Raw genomic sequence first — 18,229 nt, 5'->3', positions numbered from 1 at the left:
AGAAAATTAGCCTTAAGAAAAGCTCCCAAAAGAACCTCACTTAAGATTTTGAAGATCTGGGGTTTCCTTAGTATAGCCACACCTTCAATAACTATGGCCAAACCACTTTAGTTGATAATCTTTGAGAGATGTTGTTATTGGAAGAAAATAAAGTCATCCAGGGACCAGTTTTCTGAAGATAAGCTTCTTTGAACTCAGGCTGCCTTGGACAATCCAATACCAGATGCATACCCATACATAACATTTTATTACAAATCTCTTGTTTTTACACAGTTTTTTAGGTAGACAACTGGGAACTAAGGTGCAGAGGAAGAAAGAAAAAAAACTGTATAACTGATGAATAAAAACATTAATTTAAGGCATATTAAAGAAATTATAAGAGGCGGCCAGGTGGCTCAGCGAGTAAGAGCACCGGCTCCAGTGTTAGGATGACCTGGATCAAATCCGGGCTCAGATACTCGGCACCACACCCAGAAATAACTGGCCGTGTAACCTTGAGCAAGTTACTTAATCCAGATTGCTTTAAAAAAAAAAAAAGAAATTATAATGGAAGAAGGAATCAGATGCACCACACATCATACCCAGTGGTAGTTTCCAATTCAGAGGCTGTTTCTGTAAGACACATCCCACCATACTCACTCTAGTTTAACCACTGTTTTGTATTACAGACAAAAAAAATGTTAAGGTAGGGTTTGGAAATACTACTTTTTTGCAGCTGGCCAAGGCTGAATGACATGGAATTGTACGATGTGGCAGTACCAAGCCACAAGGCAGGAAGTGTGAACCCATTGGGGTGAGGGAAAGGATGATAAAAAAAAAAAGCAAACTTTGAAAAAGCAGAAGCAGAGTGAAGTGATCTGATCCAAGTTAGAGAGAAATGAGCAGTCAAAAACTAACTGGGTATTAGTCTGCTAAGCAATAGGCAGTACTGTGTTGGGAGAGACTTACAGACTTGACTGGTTAATGAGCTGTTGGTCCAGTACCCAGACAGAGTGATCAGGTCAGGGTTCAGAAAGCTGCAAAGAGGGAAATCTAAACCTAAAGCCCAAGAAGAAAAGAACAGAGTGTGCCTAAAGGTAAGTGATAAGAATAAGCCAACCTGCTGGGGTGGGATGGGGGGGGGGGTGGAGGGGGGGGGAAGAATGGGAGGAAAAAAAAATCTAGTCTGTGAGTTAAACCATGCCAAGATGGATTCCATAAATGAGCATGTATTGCGTGTCAACTATATTACATGCTAGGGGTACAAAGACCAAAGTGAGACAGTCCCTACCCTTGAGAAGATGGCACCCAAATGGAATTAAATAAAAGACTCCATATCCCAGTATTTGGGAAAGGAGAGGCTCACCAGACTTCAAGTCAGGAGAGGTACTAAATTTGATGCTTGCTTTTCATACTTAATACTTGACCATAGACAAGTCACAACCTTTGAGTCTCAGTCTATCTATGAAATGGGAATAATGTTAACCTACAGGATTACTTTGAGGACCAAGTTAAGCAACCTTAAAATGGGGGGGGGGGGGGGCGCCAGCTAGATAGCGCAATGAATAGAACACCAGCCCTGGAGTCAAGAGGACCTGAGTTCAAATCTAGCCTCAGACTCTTAACACTTACTAGCTGTGTGATGTTGGACAAGTCACTTAACCCCAATTCCTCTGCCCTCCCCCCTCCAAAAAGACAAAAAAATGTCAAAGGGGGCTTAAAGCCCTGTGGTATCTACGATTATTAGTATTACCCACCTGTAGAGTTTAGTGAAATTTCCCAATTCTCTAATAAAATAGTTAGGGGTTTTTATTATTATTTTAACCAAGTGATGAATGAATAAAAAAAATTAAGTGTTTCCTATTTGTCAGGGACTGTGCTTTAACTAAGGTAGTGAAAGAATTTATGATGTACTGATGATCTACTTAGTATAAAAGACCTGAAAAAGAGGAGAAATGTTTGAATGAAGTTTTAACTGTAGTTTTAAGTGTGACCTGCCTCATTCCCCAATTCCTTTGAGTGGTATAATAGAAAGAGCAAAGGACCTGGGTTTAAATCCCATCTCTGATGTTTGTTAGCTGCATGACCTTGGACCAATTGCTCAACCAATGTGGGCCTCCATTTTTTTCAAGCATATAATGAAGGATTAGGACCAGATGAACTCTATAGTATCTTCCAGACCTACATCTAGGATCCTATCATGGTAAGCAAAGGTTAAGTGCCTTCTGTTTAACTGTGGCCCAGACAGTTTTCTTTCAGTTCCTCTTCTTCCATAAGTCTATTGCCTCTCTTTGCCTAAGGGAAGCCAAGCTACAAAGGCAACTGTGTCTTTAGCTGGCCTGGAATTTAAGCCACCTTAGGCAATACAAGTTGGAGTAGGACATTAAGTTGTACTGGTGCCATAAGACAAGCCTTTAAAGATATTACAAAGAGCTAGACCTGGAAGCCTACTTATAATTGGAACAGCAAAGTCCCAAATTATTGCAAAGCTGTGATGATTTCCTAGCTTGAATGAACTTTCTCTCCCAGCCATGCTCTACTGAGATGAAAGAATGACCCCAAAAATATTTTTTCACAAAGTTAGTATTTTATCATTTGTTCCATTCAACAGAAGAGGGTGGGGGTGGGAGGGGGAGCTACACTTGAACTGTAAAGATTTCTTTTCTCTGCTTCAGCCACCACTACCCATCTGATGTTCCAAGACTACAGCACAGGGCCTCTTCTCTCACCTACCTAGACTAGAAATGTGGGTGGTTTCCAATAACTTTTAAAGATTTCAGATGATGGGAGGGAAGAAAAATATTGTTTAATTTGTGTCTTCATTTCAACTCAAATAAAAACAGAGTCTTCACCATTTTTTCCAAATCAATAAAATACAAATTCATATACTACCCAATATGACAGGCATCATAGGCCACTATGATCCTAATTTTTCATGTTACCATGCCCATACTAGTGTGCACAAAACTACTACTACAGCAAAGTTATCCTGAATCCTCCCCACCTCCATCTCCTAGTTTCCTTTAAGAATAAACCCAAAGCCAAGGCTCAGCAGGAGGCCATTCTTGCTCCCCACTGCTAGTGAGTTCTTCAAAGTTTATTTCCCATTCACACCATATGTATCTTGTACATACATGGTTGTATGCACATTAGAATACAAGCCCTTGAGGATGGGAATCATGTTTTTATCTTTCTTTTTATCTCTAGTTCTTAGTACAGTTTCTAATAAATAGCAGGTGCCTAATATATGCATGTCAACCTTGACCAAACTGACTCAGCACAGCCTGAGGTTTCTGGAATGACTGTTGGACCAGGATTGGACAAAGCCGACTCTAGGGGAGTCTAAGAACTAAAACTACCCTCTAAGACAGAGGTGTCAAACATGTGGCCTAGGGGTAAAGGGAAAAGAACAAGCATTTATACAGGCCCTACTATGTGCCAGACATTGTGTTAAATGCTAAGCACTTTACAAATAATATCTCATTTTATCCTCACAAAAACCCTGCAAGGTAGATGCTGTTTTTTGTTTTTGCTATTATTATATTTTGTTATTATCCCCATTATACAATTGAGGAAACTGATGCAAAAACAGAGGTTAAATGACATACCTAAGGTCATGAAGTTAGCAATTGTCTGAGGCCAAATTTGAACTCAGGGCTTCCTGACTCCAGACCCAAGGATCTATCTACTCCATCACCAAGCTGCCCATATGAAGCCCACTACACTCCCGAGCCCTAAGCCCAATTCAAATGTAATTGGGAAATACTGAACAAAATAAAGGAAAATACAATTAAGATGTAGATAATAATACATTTTAAAATCTAAGCAATATGCTACCTGCCCACAGGTATCCGTACTCATGGAAAAGCGGCCCCCATTGCTATATGAGTTTGACACCCCTGATCTAAGACATAAGGATGAAGAGTTTCCTACAGGACTTTCCCAAACCTAGACTCTTAGCAAAACCTTGAATGACATGAGGCCCAAAAATAATGTAGGCTTAATGGGAGCTATGAAGGACTGAGGGGCACGCCTCTCTCCCAGTAAATCTGTTGGGTATATATGAGCTTTTCCAAGGTGGGGACTAAATAGTTCTTCATAAGACCAAGAGCAATGCATAATAAATGCTTTTGGTTGATAATAGTGATAACCAGTGTACACCCTGGGCTGTAGGGCATGCCAAATGGCCAGGTGATTTATACTCTGCTATCGGAAAAAAATCACTAGACCATTTTTATGACCCCAGAGGGAAACTAAAATGACAGGTTTCAAATAATAGATCTTACACCATGTCCTGAATATGAGCAAAGCCAGGCGCTGCCAGACCAGAGCACAATGGGAATTCCAAAAATGAGTATTATACACTTCTACAGACATGTCAGGAAATCCAATTAATTCATCTAATTTAATTAAATGAATTAATCAGAAATACAATACCACATTTTATCTCACCCATTACTTGAATCTACAGGTCGGCTTAGTATTTGAAATAAAGGTGATTTTACCGTGGGAAAGGGAAGAGATGTTTTTTAAAAATGGCATGAGGGGAAGAGTAGGAAAAAAAGCAACATGGCATCCTTTCACAATAAAGCAGATTCTTAATTTTTTTTTTCCACAGACCCTTTTGGCAGTCAGGCAAAATCTTTGAACCTTTTCTCAGAACAATGTTTTTAAAGGCATAAAATAAAATACATAGAATTGCAAAAGAAAACAATTATGCTAAAATAGTGATTCAAAAAAAATTAAAGGCACAAATCTAGGGACCCCAGATTATAAATCCTTGCAATAGAGAGGCATGATCCCCAAAAGAATAAAATGTCAGACACCTGCCTTAGGATGTTCCTAGCAAAGGTGAACCTAGATGTACAGGTCACAGATACACTTATTATACAAATGTGCTTGAATATTATACAAATATACTAATACAAATATTATACAAATATACATTATACAAATGAAATAATTATACAAATTATACAAATAAGACTGGGGGAGAAGGGGAAAAGGATTACTTTACTTGTTCATAAAAATCACAATCCTGATGTGGAGGGGGCAGCCACATCTAAGAGCTATAATCCTGCTAGATAAAGCTTTTATCACATATGGTTATGCTTCCAGGGAGAGTCTGACCTGTAGTGTTGCCTAATAATTAGGAACCCTGTTACCATGGGGCTTGATTGAATCTGTTATGATTCAGACAATGTCTGAATTTGGTATCAAGGCAAGTATTAAAGAAAATATCTTATAATACGCTTGAACATGCCTGAATCCGAGTCTCTTGGGTACAAGAATGAAAATATATGTTACAATTATACAAACAGTCTTTGGCCTTGAAAATAACTTCTTAAAATTCCACCTTAACTTTCACCTTGGCTGCTATTAGAATGTTATTGCCCACAATGAGACACTATCACCTGAACTTAATATGCAGGAAAAATACACAGGACCAGGTCCTGCTACCATAGATAATGCCATCCTAAAGGAAAAGCCATCAATTGTTAATAGCCATGTAAATTGTTCAAAGTAGAAAGTTATTCATCGTCATCTCATCATGATATGATAAGTGTCCATGCCTGATATGATCACTTACTTTACTACTCAAATTACTGAGGAATAAAATAGACTTTTATCTTCCATATTCCAAGAAGGTTTCTCTCAGAAAATCATTTTAGATGACTGTGGCAACATATCTGTTACTATTCAGTGGTGCGTTTTTTTTTTTCCAAGAGGCATATAAATAAAACCAAATACTATTGCCCAACTTCATTCACTGAGAAATGGCCATTTTTAAATGACTGAAGAATGCTGTAAAAATACAAAGCAAAAATAATTTATACATAGGTGAACAATTTTCAGAACTGAGATTCTAGTTTGTTTATGCAATAATTCCCTAGGTAATACTTTCAGGCAGAAGGATGTAATAGAAAGAACACCAGAATTGATTTTCCTGTGTGACTTTGGGTAAGTCACTTAACCTCCTTTGGTTTAGTTTCCAGATCTGCAAATTAAGGACGGTGACTGTACATGACATCAGAAACAAAGCATTTTCATTACAACAACCTAGTATGGGGTAGCAACTAATGTAGCGGACATAAGATAAGTAAGAACTGAGCTCAAATTTCTACCTCTGTAACCTCTGGGAAGACACTTAAGGTCCCTGGGCCTCGGTTTCCTCTTATGTAAATAAGGGCGGCTAAGTGACACAATGGATAGAGGACTGGGCTTGGAATCAGAAACGTTCATCTTCTTGAGTTCAAACCTGATCTCAGACATATTAATAGCTGTGTGGCCCTGGGCTAGTCACTTAACCCTGTTCATCTCAGTTTCCTCATCTGTAAAATGAATTGCAAAAGAAAATGGCAAACCACTCCAGTATCTTTGCCAAGGAAAACCCAAATAACTGAAACAACTCAGCAACAACAAAAATAGGATAAAGTAGACGGACAGCTGAGATTCCTTTTAAGTTGAAAAATAGGTCGAATAATTCTAACTCATTAAGTGCCTACTACATGCTAAACAGAGGATTCAATGAAAAAAAATCAAATAGTCTTAATTTGGGAGGACCTAACATTATATATTATATTTGGGGAAGGAGAGGGGGAGTGACTAACCTATAGATAGAAAATGAAATACAAATTATAAACAACGTAATTTGGGAGGAAAGAAACTAACCACTGGGGAAATCATGACTGGTTTCTTGTAGGAGGTGGCAAGCACTTATCTAATCCTCTAAGCATGGAGCTGTGGAAAAGATCCCTGGAACAAGAAGCAGAAAGGCTGACTTCTAGCTTCAGCTCTGGGCCTTAAGTGGTCACATCCTCTATCATCCTTCCCTTCGATCTCACATCTTCCTCTTTCTACTCTTAAAATCTAATCTTAATCTAATTTTAAGATTAACACACCAGCTTCACTAGCAAAAGGAAAATTAGGTAACAGTGATTAATAGGAAGAGTTAACATGGATAGAGCACTTTAAGGTCTGCAAAGCACTATATAAATATCTCATTTGATCCTCACACAACAGCTTGGCATGTACGTGCCATCATTATCACTGTTTTACAGATGAGGAAACTGAGGCAGACAGCGCTTCGGTGACTTGTCCAAGGCCATAAAGCTAGTATATAAGGCTGGATTTGAACTCAGACCCATAGCTCTATCCACTGAGTCATCAAGCTGCTCTGTATCTACCTTACACAGGGTGTAATAAGAATCAAAAGAGATCAGAAAAATCTAAATCTGGAGCTTAGAGAAAACTTGGAGATCATCCAGTCCAATCTCTATCCCCATTTTACTAATGAGGAAAACGAGGCAAAGAGAAGTTAAGGGACTTGCCCAGTGCCCTAGGGGCAGTAAGCATCAGAGGCAAGATTTGAACCCAGGAAGTCTTCTATCTCCAAAGTCAGCACTCTTTTTACCATACTATGCTGCCTGTTCCTCTTGTGTGAAAGCACTTTTTTTAAACTGGTAAGCACTCTACAAATGTATTTCTGTTATTATAAACTTCTGGAAACTAATTTGACACTTTATCTAAATGGGTTTATTTGTTAGTGTTTTATTTTTAACGGAAACATAAGTTCCATTATATATTTAAAAATTTTTTTTTACCATTTTAACTTAGAGGATACCAAAAGATCTAAATGCTTTATTGATGTTGCAAAGTATTAAGGCACTCAAGGCTTATGTTAATATAAAAGCATGTGTAATTAAAAAGAAAACTTTTAATGTGCTTCTCCTATGTAAATAAAATAATATTGCCCACATTGTCATTATGTGAATGAAGGAACTTCTGGCTGCTCATTCTTCATAAGTTCCCCAAATTACACTTACATACTTAAAGATGCAGTTATCACCCAAGGTGCCAATTTAATGCAGGCCTTATTTAATGCAGTGTGAATTTTAATGTGACCTATATGAGAAATGATACTTTCAAGAAATATTTATTCTCTCCCTCCCAATAAAGAAAAAGCACTTTTATATTAGATTAGATTCTTTCTCGTTACATTTTTAGATTAACAGATTCAAATAATTTGGGGAAATGGTTTCACTTAGCTCTGTAACCATAAAACATCATCTAGAAATAATCAAGTTCCATAAGATCACCTGAATCACTATTTAGGAACTAAAAGGTCAGCTAATTGTGATGTGTTATCACTACAAGTTATTTGGGGGGTGGGGGGGAAACTGTGCAGTTCCCCACCTTTGTTTTCACATGCTATGTGAAATACATGTTTGTGAACTAAACTGCCACGCATTCAAACTCTGCTGCAGAGAGCACAATTCTGATGGGCTGGCCACATTGTACAAATGCCCAATGTACACTTGCCAGAAAAACTATTTTATGGAGAACTCACACAGGGCCGGCATTCACGTAGTGGTCAGGAAAAACAATACGAGGCCACTCTCAAGGTCTCTCTCAAGAACTCTGGAACTGATTTGTGACATGAGAGACACTGGCACAGGACCACTCAGCATGGTGTGCCCACATCAGAGAAGGTGCTGTGCTCTATGAACAAAGCAGAACTGAAGTAGTTCAAAGTAAACGCAAGATGTGCAAATTTAGAGAATCCACCCCAAATGTTCACATGGACTATTTGTGCTGGACCTGTGGTCAAGCATTCCGAGCTCATATTGGTCTGGTCGGCCACAGTTAGACAACAATGAAACTTGACTTTAGCATAGTGACGTCATTTTGGTCCTCTTCAAGAATGAAGGAAAACAACCAACCAACTACGATAATAAGGATTTCTGATTTCACAGGCAAATCAAAAAAATACTTATTAAGCACCTAATGTGTCCCAGGTATTAGGGATGCGAACAGAAAAATGAATTAGCCCCTGACTGTAGAAGAAAACACATATACGTATACATAATAAATCCATTTCAGTTTAGTACTAAAGCTGAGAGACATCAAGAAAGGCTCCACATGGAAGATGGTGCTTGAACTGAGTTTTGAGAGAAATTTTGAGATCTAAGAGGTGACAACAAGGAGAGAATAATTCCAGGAATGGGGAATAGATATCCCACGAAGAGGGAAAACAGGAGATGGGACAAGGAACAGCAAGAAGATACTTTCTCTTCTGAAGATCATAAATTTCTCCAACACCTTAGCAGACAACTTGTCATAGTTTTCTGGGGCTGAAAATTCCAGCTCCCTCTAGCCAGCCTTCTGGCGAGATTAATCCTGAGCAGTGCTGGCCTTGGCCAGCTTCTAGCACACTCCAAGCTCTCTGTATTCAAAGCCTATACAGTTTGGTAGAAAATCTTAGCAGAAAATATTCTGTCATGAGTTTCCCCAACCAAGCTGGGAGATGGAGAGTGGAGAAGAGATTACATGTATCAATCAACAAGTATTTATTGAACACCTATTATACAATACCAGGTACTGTGCTCTGACTTTCTAATTCAACTAATTTCAATAAAATACAAATAAGTTCTATGTCACCTTGGATAGTGAAATTTTACTTGAAAATCAGTTGTCAAAATTTAGATATAACACATGTAGAAAGTGAGCAAAATTCTCTAAATTTACAACTTGGGGAAAGGAGAACTTTGAATTGATTTTTCAATTAGCAGAAAGCCCTGATCATAGGAATGAAGGTGAGAAGACTACTTTATTTTTCCCCCTCTTTCCAACTACCTGTTCCAAAGCCACGGGCCTTAGACCACCTGAACCTCAAAAACTTAGAAAATATATCCCCTTGTGATATACCCCAAAGCACCTATGTATGCCAACAGGCTTATTCACCTGGAAATGATCAAATTTTTTGCCGCTGCTCCTATCCAACACATTCTTCCCAAAAGAAAGACCGTAAATGAACATGCTGCTTTGGAAAAGCTGCAAAGCCAGTCTAGAAGGGTACAGTATCTCCTAAAACTCTATTTAGCTTTCTGAATTCTTCAATAAAAGGTACTGGGATTATCGAGAGCCACACTCCACAAACACTGCCCATTCACTCCTTGTGTGAATAAATTTTTCCTTTTTTTTTTTTTTTTTTTGCTTTTTCATTTTTTAAAATCAATTTCAGTCCATTGGTTCTGAAGGTAGATATCACTGAAACCTAACTGAGTCCATGGCAAATTAAAATGCTAAGGACAACTACAGTAAAACCTCAGCTCCTAAGAATCCCCAGGGAATATAAGGATGGTCTCTTTTTCTTAAAAAAAAATCTGAGGTTTTACTTCTTTAAGCCTTTATTTTAACCATTTTGGACTAAAGTCTTTCCACACTGCACTTCTCTGTCTTATTGAACAGACACTAAATCAGTGCATCAATAATCATTTATCAACTGCCTACTATGCACCAGGGATTGTGCTAAGGGCTGGGGATACAAAAAGAGGCAAAAAAGATAGTCTCTGGTGTCATGTAGTTCACAATATAAAGCTAAACACAATTTGGCCTTTTGTTTAATGTCATTCAAAATCATCAATATCCATAATTAAATAGGCAGCCTTGAAAGGCAAAAAAGAGCACAGGATATGAATCCTTAGAGACCCGGGTTCTAACTCTACTTCCTACACTTATTAGTTGTGTTGCTGTGGATAAACCACTTTACCAAGCCTCATTTTCCCATCTGTAAAACTGGAATAATAGTACCTATAGCAACTATTTCTCAAGGTTATTATAAGGATCAACTAAAATAACATACATAGGGTGTCCAGGCTTACTACAGATCACTCCCCTTTACATACATTTTACAATCCAGCCCTTCTGTTATTGCTCACATGACATTTCATCTCCTGCCTCCACGTCTTTACCCAAGCTAATCCCTATGGCTGGAATGGACTAACTCCTAATTATCACATCTGAATCCTTCTCCAAAACTCAGTACAAATTCACTTCAACATGAAGTAATTTCTGAGTCCCCAAACTACTAGTACCATGCCTTGTCTCTCACACACACATACAGACACACACACACACCCCCCAAATAATTCTGTCTTTATTTCTATATATATTTTATATGGACTTACATGTATACTTGCTGCTTCCTCTAACAAAACGTAAGCTCCCTGAGGACAAGAACTGCTTCATTTTTTTTTGGCTTTGTACACCCAGCACATAGCATAGAGCCTGACAGTAGGGGCTTAATAAATGCTTTTTGATTAATGCTGGGGAATAACAGCACTGCTAGGCCAATAAGGCAACCAAGGAACTAGAGGTATGGAATTGAAACTTATCGAGCCCTCTCTTCCATCCATCACAATTGCTTGGTTCCCCTGGGACAGCCCTTAATGGAACATCTAGAAGCACAGTCACAAGCCATTCTCTCCTTGACTCTAGCATGTGAGCTCTGGCCACTGCAGCTGGTAAGTGCGTTTCATAGGGTACCTGTCAGTGCAAAGCTGCTACACCCCTGAGAGACACTGTGTGCATTGATCTAATTTCCTGTAGAGTTAAATCAAGTGGCATGTCAAGCTCTTCAGCTAAGAATAGCTATTAGAAGCACCACTGTTGATTTTTTTTTTTTAACAAAGGATGGATTTTAAAACAAAAGCTACTCAGACTTCTTTAAAGTTGAAAAAAATGCGCCGGCATTTAAAAAAAAGTTAAATAAGCATTGCTTGATGAAAAACTTACTAGGAAATGATTTGATTGGGTTATTGTGATTTATCCCTAGATGGGCCAGTGAGCTCACCCTTAGCCAGATCACAGAGTGACAACTGGTTGTGTGAACATTCCAGCTACAGCAAATTCGTGAAAAGACAATTCTGATAAGATGCCTAAACTTGAATGATGCAATACTGAAATAACTCCTCTAAATCCTTATTACATTGTAGTGATTAGGCTGTTTGTAATTTATTTTAGCCTTTATCAACTTTATCTGCTGAGGCATATAACTAATGAAAATTAATTAGATATGTGTCATACAGATGGATGTTTTAATATAACTCTGTATGTTTGAGCCAAAAAAGTGCCTTTATACTAGAAGAAGGATTTTCCTTCATTTTCTTTACTTTCAATAATCAGTTATTGATTAATAAGAGGTTACAATTCAAAAGAAATCCAGATTTGGCATTTAGTACTGTCTTTATCTTCACATAATAAGTTTCAGTCATTAAAGGTTAATTCTTTTCCCTCAATGGATACATTTTCCATAACTTCCTGATCTGACAATGCCATTTTTAAGTCTCCAGTCTAATCACTATATATCGATGCTATCAACTTCAAAGAGGAGCCGATTCAAGACTGGAAGGTGAATAAGTGAAGTTGAGGCCTACTTTCATATATGCGTATTAAAAGGAAAAAAAGGTATAATGAAAATTGATCTGAAGATCCATGGGCTTTTATAGCCATTACCAAATGAATCCCCAGAGCCCTATTGGGAGGGAGGTATTATACCAACCTTTCCACAATCCAGTAAAAACCTGGCTTGGTTGGTGTGACTGACTAGAGGTCACACACCCATCCATACTAAAGCAAAAACTTCTAGACCACTGATTACACCAGCTCATAACACCTCCTTTCCCATCATCCCAAGAGAAATGAATTTTACTTGGACAGTTGTGCATGGATGGACACCATTTCACATACATAAAATTCATTTCTGGAAGGCGGACATTTTATTTCACATCAATAAATAAAGAATACAGTAGCTTTATTTGATCAATAAACAATAATACTGACATGGGCCAATCAGGCACATTTTTTGACATCTTCCTTACTCATTAAACATTTAGAAGTCATCAAACATAAATGGCATCATTGCCAGGAAAACACTATTTTTCCAAAGGCACACACTTTAGAAAACCCACTGGGAGAAACTGAAGTAAAGCTACTATCCAAATGTAAATAATCAGTAGAACTTAGAAATTATGCAAGATTAGGGCTAGATGACACTCAAAAGAAATATCAAGAAATTCCAGTTGCTTTCAATGAGAGGTGTCCCTGGGTCAGAATTCAATAGGAATCTGCATTGCTACCAAAGGGGCCATCATCTTTCAGATGAGACCAGATCCCCCAGGTCCTGAGTCCCTTGTGGTCTTTAAAAAAGATATCCTAACACTTCCCATAAGAGTTTGGGTGTCAGTACTGCTCTCTCAGTCTGATTCCAAGAGGAAATGTGGAAAACTGTGGAGTTTTAAGGGAACACACCCCTTTCTCCTTCCTAACCATTCCTCCAGTGCTGAAATGCTCCACAGAGCCTCTTATATTATAGCTGAGGAGGAAGCAATTTAGTCTTATTCTTTGAGAGCAAAAGATACGTTTATATCATTGAATGATATATATTTCTGAACATCCATCACCTGGTGAACTATGGAATTCAGATTTCCTAAGGTGAAATTCCTGTATATCTCATTTAAAAGGATAAAAAGCACCATGATCTCCTACAGAATTCAATAAGATTGCCTTAGAAGACACTGAAAGGTTAGACTTCATCTCCGATTACTCCACCAAGAGCCAAACAAAGAAATTCCTGAAAGGCTAGGAGCATTTTCTTTTACAAAACCCACAGGAATAGGTTAATTTAAATGTGGCATAAACAAAGCAAATGGTTCCTAGAGATAGTTTAACTTTATAGTTTCTTTCATGAGAAAAGCCAACTTAAACTTATTTAAATTGTACTTAATCTTTAAGCATTACTGAACTATTTTTTTAATCACAAGTAATAGCTATCCCCTTATTGTCATGATTTCCCCAATCTTGGAAGGTAATGGGAGAAGGAGGTTGGTAATCCATTCTTTTTTTCCCCCAATCTCAGTGAAAACTGTTAAATACACTTAGTTTATCTCCCTTAATTTCACAACCAGTGATTCTCATCAAAAACCAAGGAAATCCTAGAGAGAGAAACCAGGTTGAGACATCTTAGTGAACAGTGATATACCCCTGCAGTTTTCAGCGTTCTTTCCCTCCTCTCCTCCTTTCCTACTCCCCTCCCCTATCAGCTTCTTGGAGGGGTTGGGGTTTCCCCGACACTGCATTCCATAATTCAGTTTCAAACTCTGCCAACCTCTGGCAGGTCCTCTTTCATTTTCAGCTTGGGTTCCCAGGCTCTTGATAGAACAAGGCTGCTCTGGTTTCTTAACTGGTACGCTGTGGAAATGCACTGTAACCAGATCTTGCTAACTATATACGATGAACAACCAGCTAATGTGACTTGTTTAAAAGTGAACTACTGATCGTAGAGTCAGGGGAAGAAGCCTTCTGCAAACTTCATTTTGTAAAATAAAATAAAGTGTATCAGTTACTAACTTTGGGGGACAGTAATAAAGTAACTAGGCAAGTTACTTAGCAACTGGATAAAACTTATATCAACACTGGGAGTAACCTTCATCATCCTCATCATCTTCATCAACCTCATCCTCTTGTAGTCATACAACTGCTACAAAGTATATAATGGTATATAGAAGACAATAGAGACCCCCAAAAGTCAAAATTATCAATGGTGTTTTCAATGCTCTGCAGACTATTCTTGCAAAAGACAAGACAGGACCACACCGGAACACTGATCCCCATCAGAACAGTCCTCAAAATTTCAACATGAGAAAGGAAAAGAAAGGTGTGGGCGTATTTTCATGACTAAATTAAGCACCCCCTTCCACCTCCAAAAAAATAAGTAAGGCTTTTGAATGATACAAAGAAAGCTTGGAGGCTGGGGAAACTTCAGGGCTGTGACATAAAAGACAGGACCAACAGAAGCAGTTAACTTTTAAGTCCTCACAATCAGAACACACAATGAATTAATCTTGGGCTATTAAGGCCCCCAACAAGCATCTGTTCTCCTGTCTGTGGTTAAAGGGAGAAGCTGTGACCACAGAATCTCCAGTGCTCCTTGCTATCAAATTCAACATCTCCACACTCAGAATAGAGGAAGAGCAGTTTCCAAATGAGAAGCCACAATCTCCCTCCTCCACAAAGGAGAGAGAGCCTGTAAGGTAATCAACCAATTCCCTAAAGGGATGGAAAGAACCCCTTCCACTGGGCTATGTAACTTACTATAGATAACAGGCAAGACAAACAAAACACACCCCCTGCTTTTAGAGCTGAAACTAGAATCTGAAGGGGGAGGGAGGAAACTTAGGAGTTTTCAGTGGCTCTACACACACACACACACACACACACACACACAAACACAAACACACACCCCTGCCTCCTGCACACCTGTATGGCAAAAAAAAAAAAAAAAGTACCGGCTAACTGCCTAGAAAGGACCAGCGTGGAACACTTACTTTTCGTATTCTGTGTTGTCTTTGTCACAACGAGAGTCCTTGTGCTTTTGCCAGTCTTTTCCATGTTTGCAGGTGGTTAAGAGGACCACATCTTCCCCGTTATGGACGTGATATAAGGCATTCCTGGTGTCTGACCCAATCCCTGTCAGGTACCTTTTCCCCTTGAATACCAACATGTACTTCCTGAGAGGAGGGATAGTGTTAAACCTCAAAAATCCCTTCTCCCCTCCTGTCCTGGGATGATCCTTAGAAAAGAGGGGAATAGAAACATCAAAATTAGGTCTGAAGTTTTCAGTACTGATGCTGGCTTTGGCCAGCATTGCCTGGCCAATGTCAAACCCCACATCCTCAGTGTAGTCAGGCCAGGTGCCAGAATATAAATTAAAAATTAAATGATTTCTACCATTGTTCCACAAGTGGAGACTCTGCACTTTTGATTTCAAATTGTGCACATACTGAGGTGACAATTGGTCTCTGTCTAAAGTATCCAAGCTCAGGACAAACAGGCACGCCTGGCTGGGATCAGAAGTGTAAAACCTGGAGCCCTCGATGGCTGCTAGAATATTTTGGTAACTTTCTGCGATTTTCTCCCCTTTCTGCTGCGGGTAGACGTAGACTTTGAAGCCGTTTTTCTTGCAAAGGGTGAAATCGAAGCAGGACTCCATGCGACACCTCTTGCCTTTGTAGATGCTGGAATTACCGTCTCGCTTCTGCTTAGGGGAAATGGGCACATTGTCATCTTCGTTTTCCAATTGATCCCAAGGAATGAAAGGGCGCAAAGCGTCCGGGAACTGGGGCCAAAAATGATCCGGACTAGTGTGGTGCAAGCCATTCCTACTACTGTGCTCCTCTCTCCTGCTTTGGTTTCTGGATGCCCTAAACTGCAAGCCTCCGAAATAAAACAAAAGGACGAGACAAGTACCAGCTGAGAGCAGGATGAAATAGCGTTTTTTGGCCTGCATGTGTCCTGCCTGGGTCAAGATAATTGTAAATAAACACAAGAATCACCCAAGTTTCCCAATCAACACTTTCAGCTCCAGTCCGCCATCTTCCCGCCTGTAAAGACTTCAAACTCTCTTCTACCACTTTCTCTTTATTCCTTTCCCAAAGCCGTGGACTGATCCAGCGCATGTGGGCGATTTCTTTAACTTTCTCCCCTTCGGTCTTTCATCTTTGGCTTGCACAATAGACGGGAGAGTGTAGCCGAATAATTCGCACCCGGTGTGGGCAGCCAAGGACTGTAATTTTCTTGCATGCAACAAGACGGAGGAAAGAAGGGAGAAAAAAAAAAAAAAAGGGGGGGGGGAAAAAAAGGAAAAAAAAAAAAGCTCCCGATACCCAATCAATGGCAAGACTAAGTGATTTCCTCGCCTCCAGAATTCCCCTCGGTAGTGTTGAAAAGGAGCACCGGTGCAGTAACTTCAACTCATCAACACACTCATGCAAAGCACTCCAGCTTCCAACAAGTCAGCAGATCCCAACCGGCTCATACAGAGAATTACATCTTCCAGCTCGAGCGTCGTAACCTTACAAATCCCTGCATTTCTCTGGATTCCCTTCTGCAGCGGCTCCAAGACTCTGGTGGTGTTTACTCCTCCGATCTCTGTGAATGGCCCCCGGGACAGAGCAGCAGCGGCGGCGGCGGCAGCAGCAGCAACACGAGCAGCGGCGGCGGCTGTGGTGGTGGTGGTGGCGGCGGCGGCGTCGGAGGCGGCGGCGGCGGCACCTCCTCCCCCTAGTGAGTAGCTGCACCGAGCTGCAAACCCCGGCGAGGTTCCCTGGCCGCCCCCCTCCCCCGCCCAACCCCGTTCGAACGTTGCCGATCGCTGAGTTCGATCGCCGAATGTTACCCGGTTCTGAATGTTACACTTACACATTCCATTCCCGACACGACAGCGCTGACCTCATCTATCCACGCAGCCGGCTCTGCCATTGGCCAAGCGTCACGTCCGGGGTGGGCGGTGCTTCCGCTGCACCCATTCATAACCCCCCAGCCGGCGGGGACCCCGCTGCAGTCAGGGACTAGGCGGGGAACGAGTGGAAGGTGGGAGATAGGATAAGGTGGAGGGGTGTCCTCTTAGGAGGATGCGGGGATTTGGAAGGGTGCACGAGTCTCCAGCCTGACGCTGACCCGTCGGGCGCCGGGTCTCGGCACCGACATCCACCCGAGCCACGTTCCCTGTGGTTCGCGGCTCCTCCGCGCGGCCCGCTGGCTCGCCTGAAGCTCCTCTTTCCTTCCTGGCGAGCAAGAGAACCAGCGCCCCCCAGAGGAACGCGGGGAAAGATGGGGGAAGTACGGGAGGCGGGAAGGCAGCCCAGCAATGAGGAAGATAGGAGGGGATCGGCACGGTCCCCAGCCCTCGCATCTCCGGCTGTTTTGATCGCCCTTAAAAATCTGTCGTCTCCGCTCTCTGCCTGCCAGCACCGCCCACCTCCAAGACTAGGAGGGCTTGGGGGTTTTATTATTATTGTAATTTCTAAAGAAAGACTCTTGTAGAGCAAGCGTTGGGCAGCGCAGTCTCTAAAGCTGGAGCCGGGGCGAAAATGAAATAAAAAGCGGTCCTTGGATGCCGTGCCGCGGTCCCGAAAGGTGCCCCCGCGCCTCCTCGTTACTTCAAGCACTAGCATGCACGCACACGTGTAGAGGAGGCCCCGCTTTGTTGTGCTCTGTGTCCGAAATCGCCATCTCCACCCACTGCCCCGTCACCTTATCTCCTTTCTTCAGGGAGTCGGGTCCCCAAAGAAGAGGGGAAACCCAACGGGTTAACTCGGTGCTCTACTCCCCTCCTTTTTTCCACAGAAAGTTGTTTTGTTTTTTTTAATTCATTTATGTGCACTACTTTTTAAGAGTTCTATATATGGTTATTTATCTCCACCAATAAAATGCAGGTTCCTTGAGAGCAGGGACTGGCACTATTTTTGTGTGTGTGTGCCCTTTTTTTCCAGTGGGGAGAGCTCCAGGCCTTTAGTCAGGAAGACCAGAGTTCAATCCCAACTCAGACACTTATTGGCTGTGTGACCCCGAACGAGTCAACCTCTGCCTCAGTTTCCCCATCTGTAAAATGGTAGTAATAATAGCACCT

General features: G+C 40.8%; 1 protein-coding gene across 1 annotated transcript in view; it reads right to left on the bottom strand.

Annotated features, from left to right (window-relative positions):
• Positions 1-16,779, bottom strand: part of EXT1 (exostosin glycosyltransferase 1) — a 367,673-nt gene extending 350,894 nt beyond the window's left edge. The window contains exon 1 of the mRNA XM_069081060.1: positions 15,147-16,779. Coding sequence (XP_068937161.1) covers positions 15,147-16,108 — 962 coding nt within the window. The 5' untranslated portion in view covers positions 16,109-16,779. The remainder of the gene's footprint in view (positions 1-15,146) is intronic.
• Positions 16,780-18,229: the final 1,450 nt, after the last annotated feature.

Source organism: Petaurus breviceps, unplaced genomic scaffold, assembly GCF_028583685.1.
Source record: "Petaurus breviceps papuanus isolate PSGF00001 unplaced genomic scaffold, PetGlider_PUasm1.0 98, whole genome shotgun sequence".
Lineage (NCBI taxonomy): Eukaryota > Metazoa > Chordata > Mammalia > Diprotodontia > Petauridae > Petaurus > Petaurus breviceps.
Note: the sequence above shows the minus strand (reverse complement) of the source record. Positions and strands in the feature narration are given on the sequence as shown.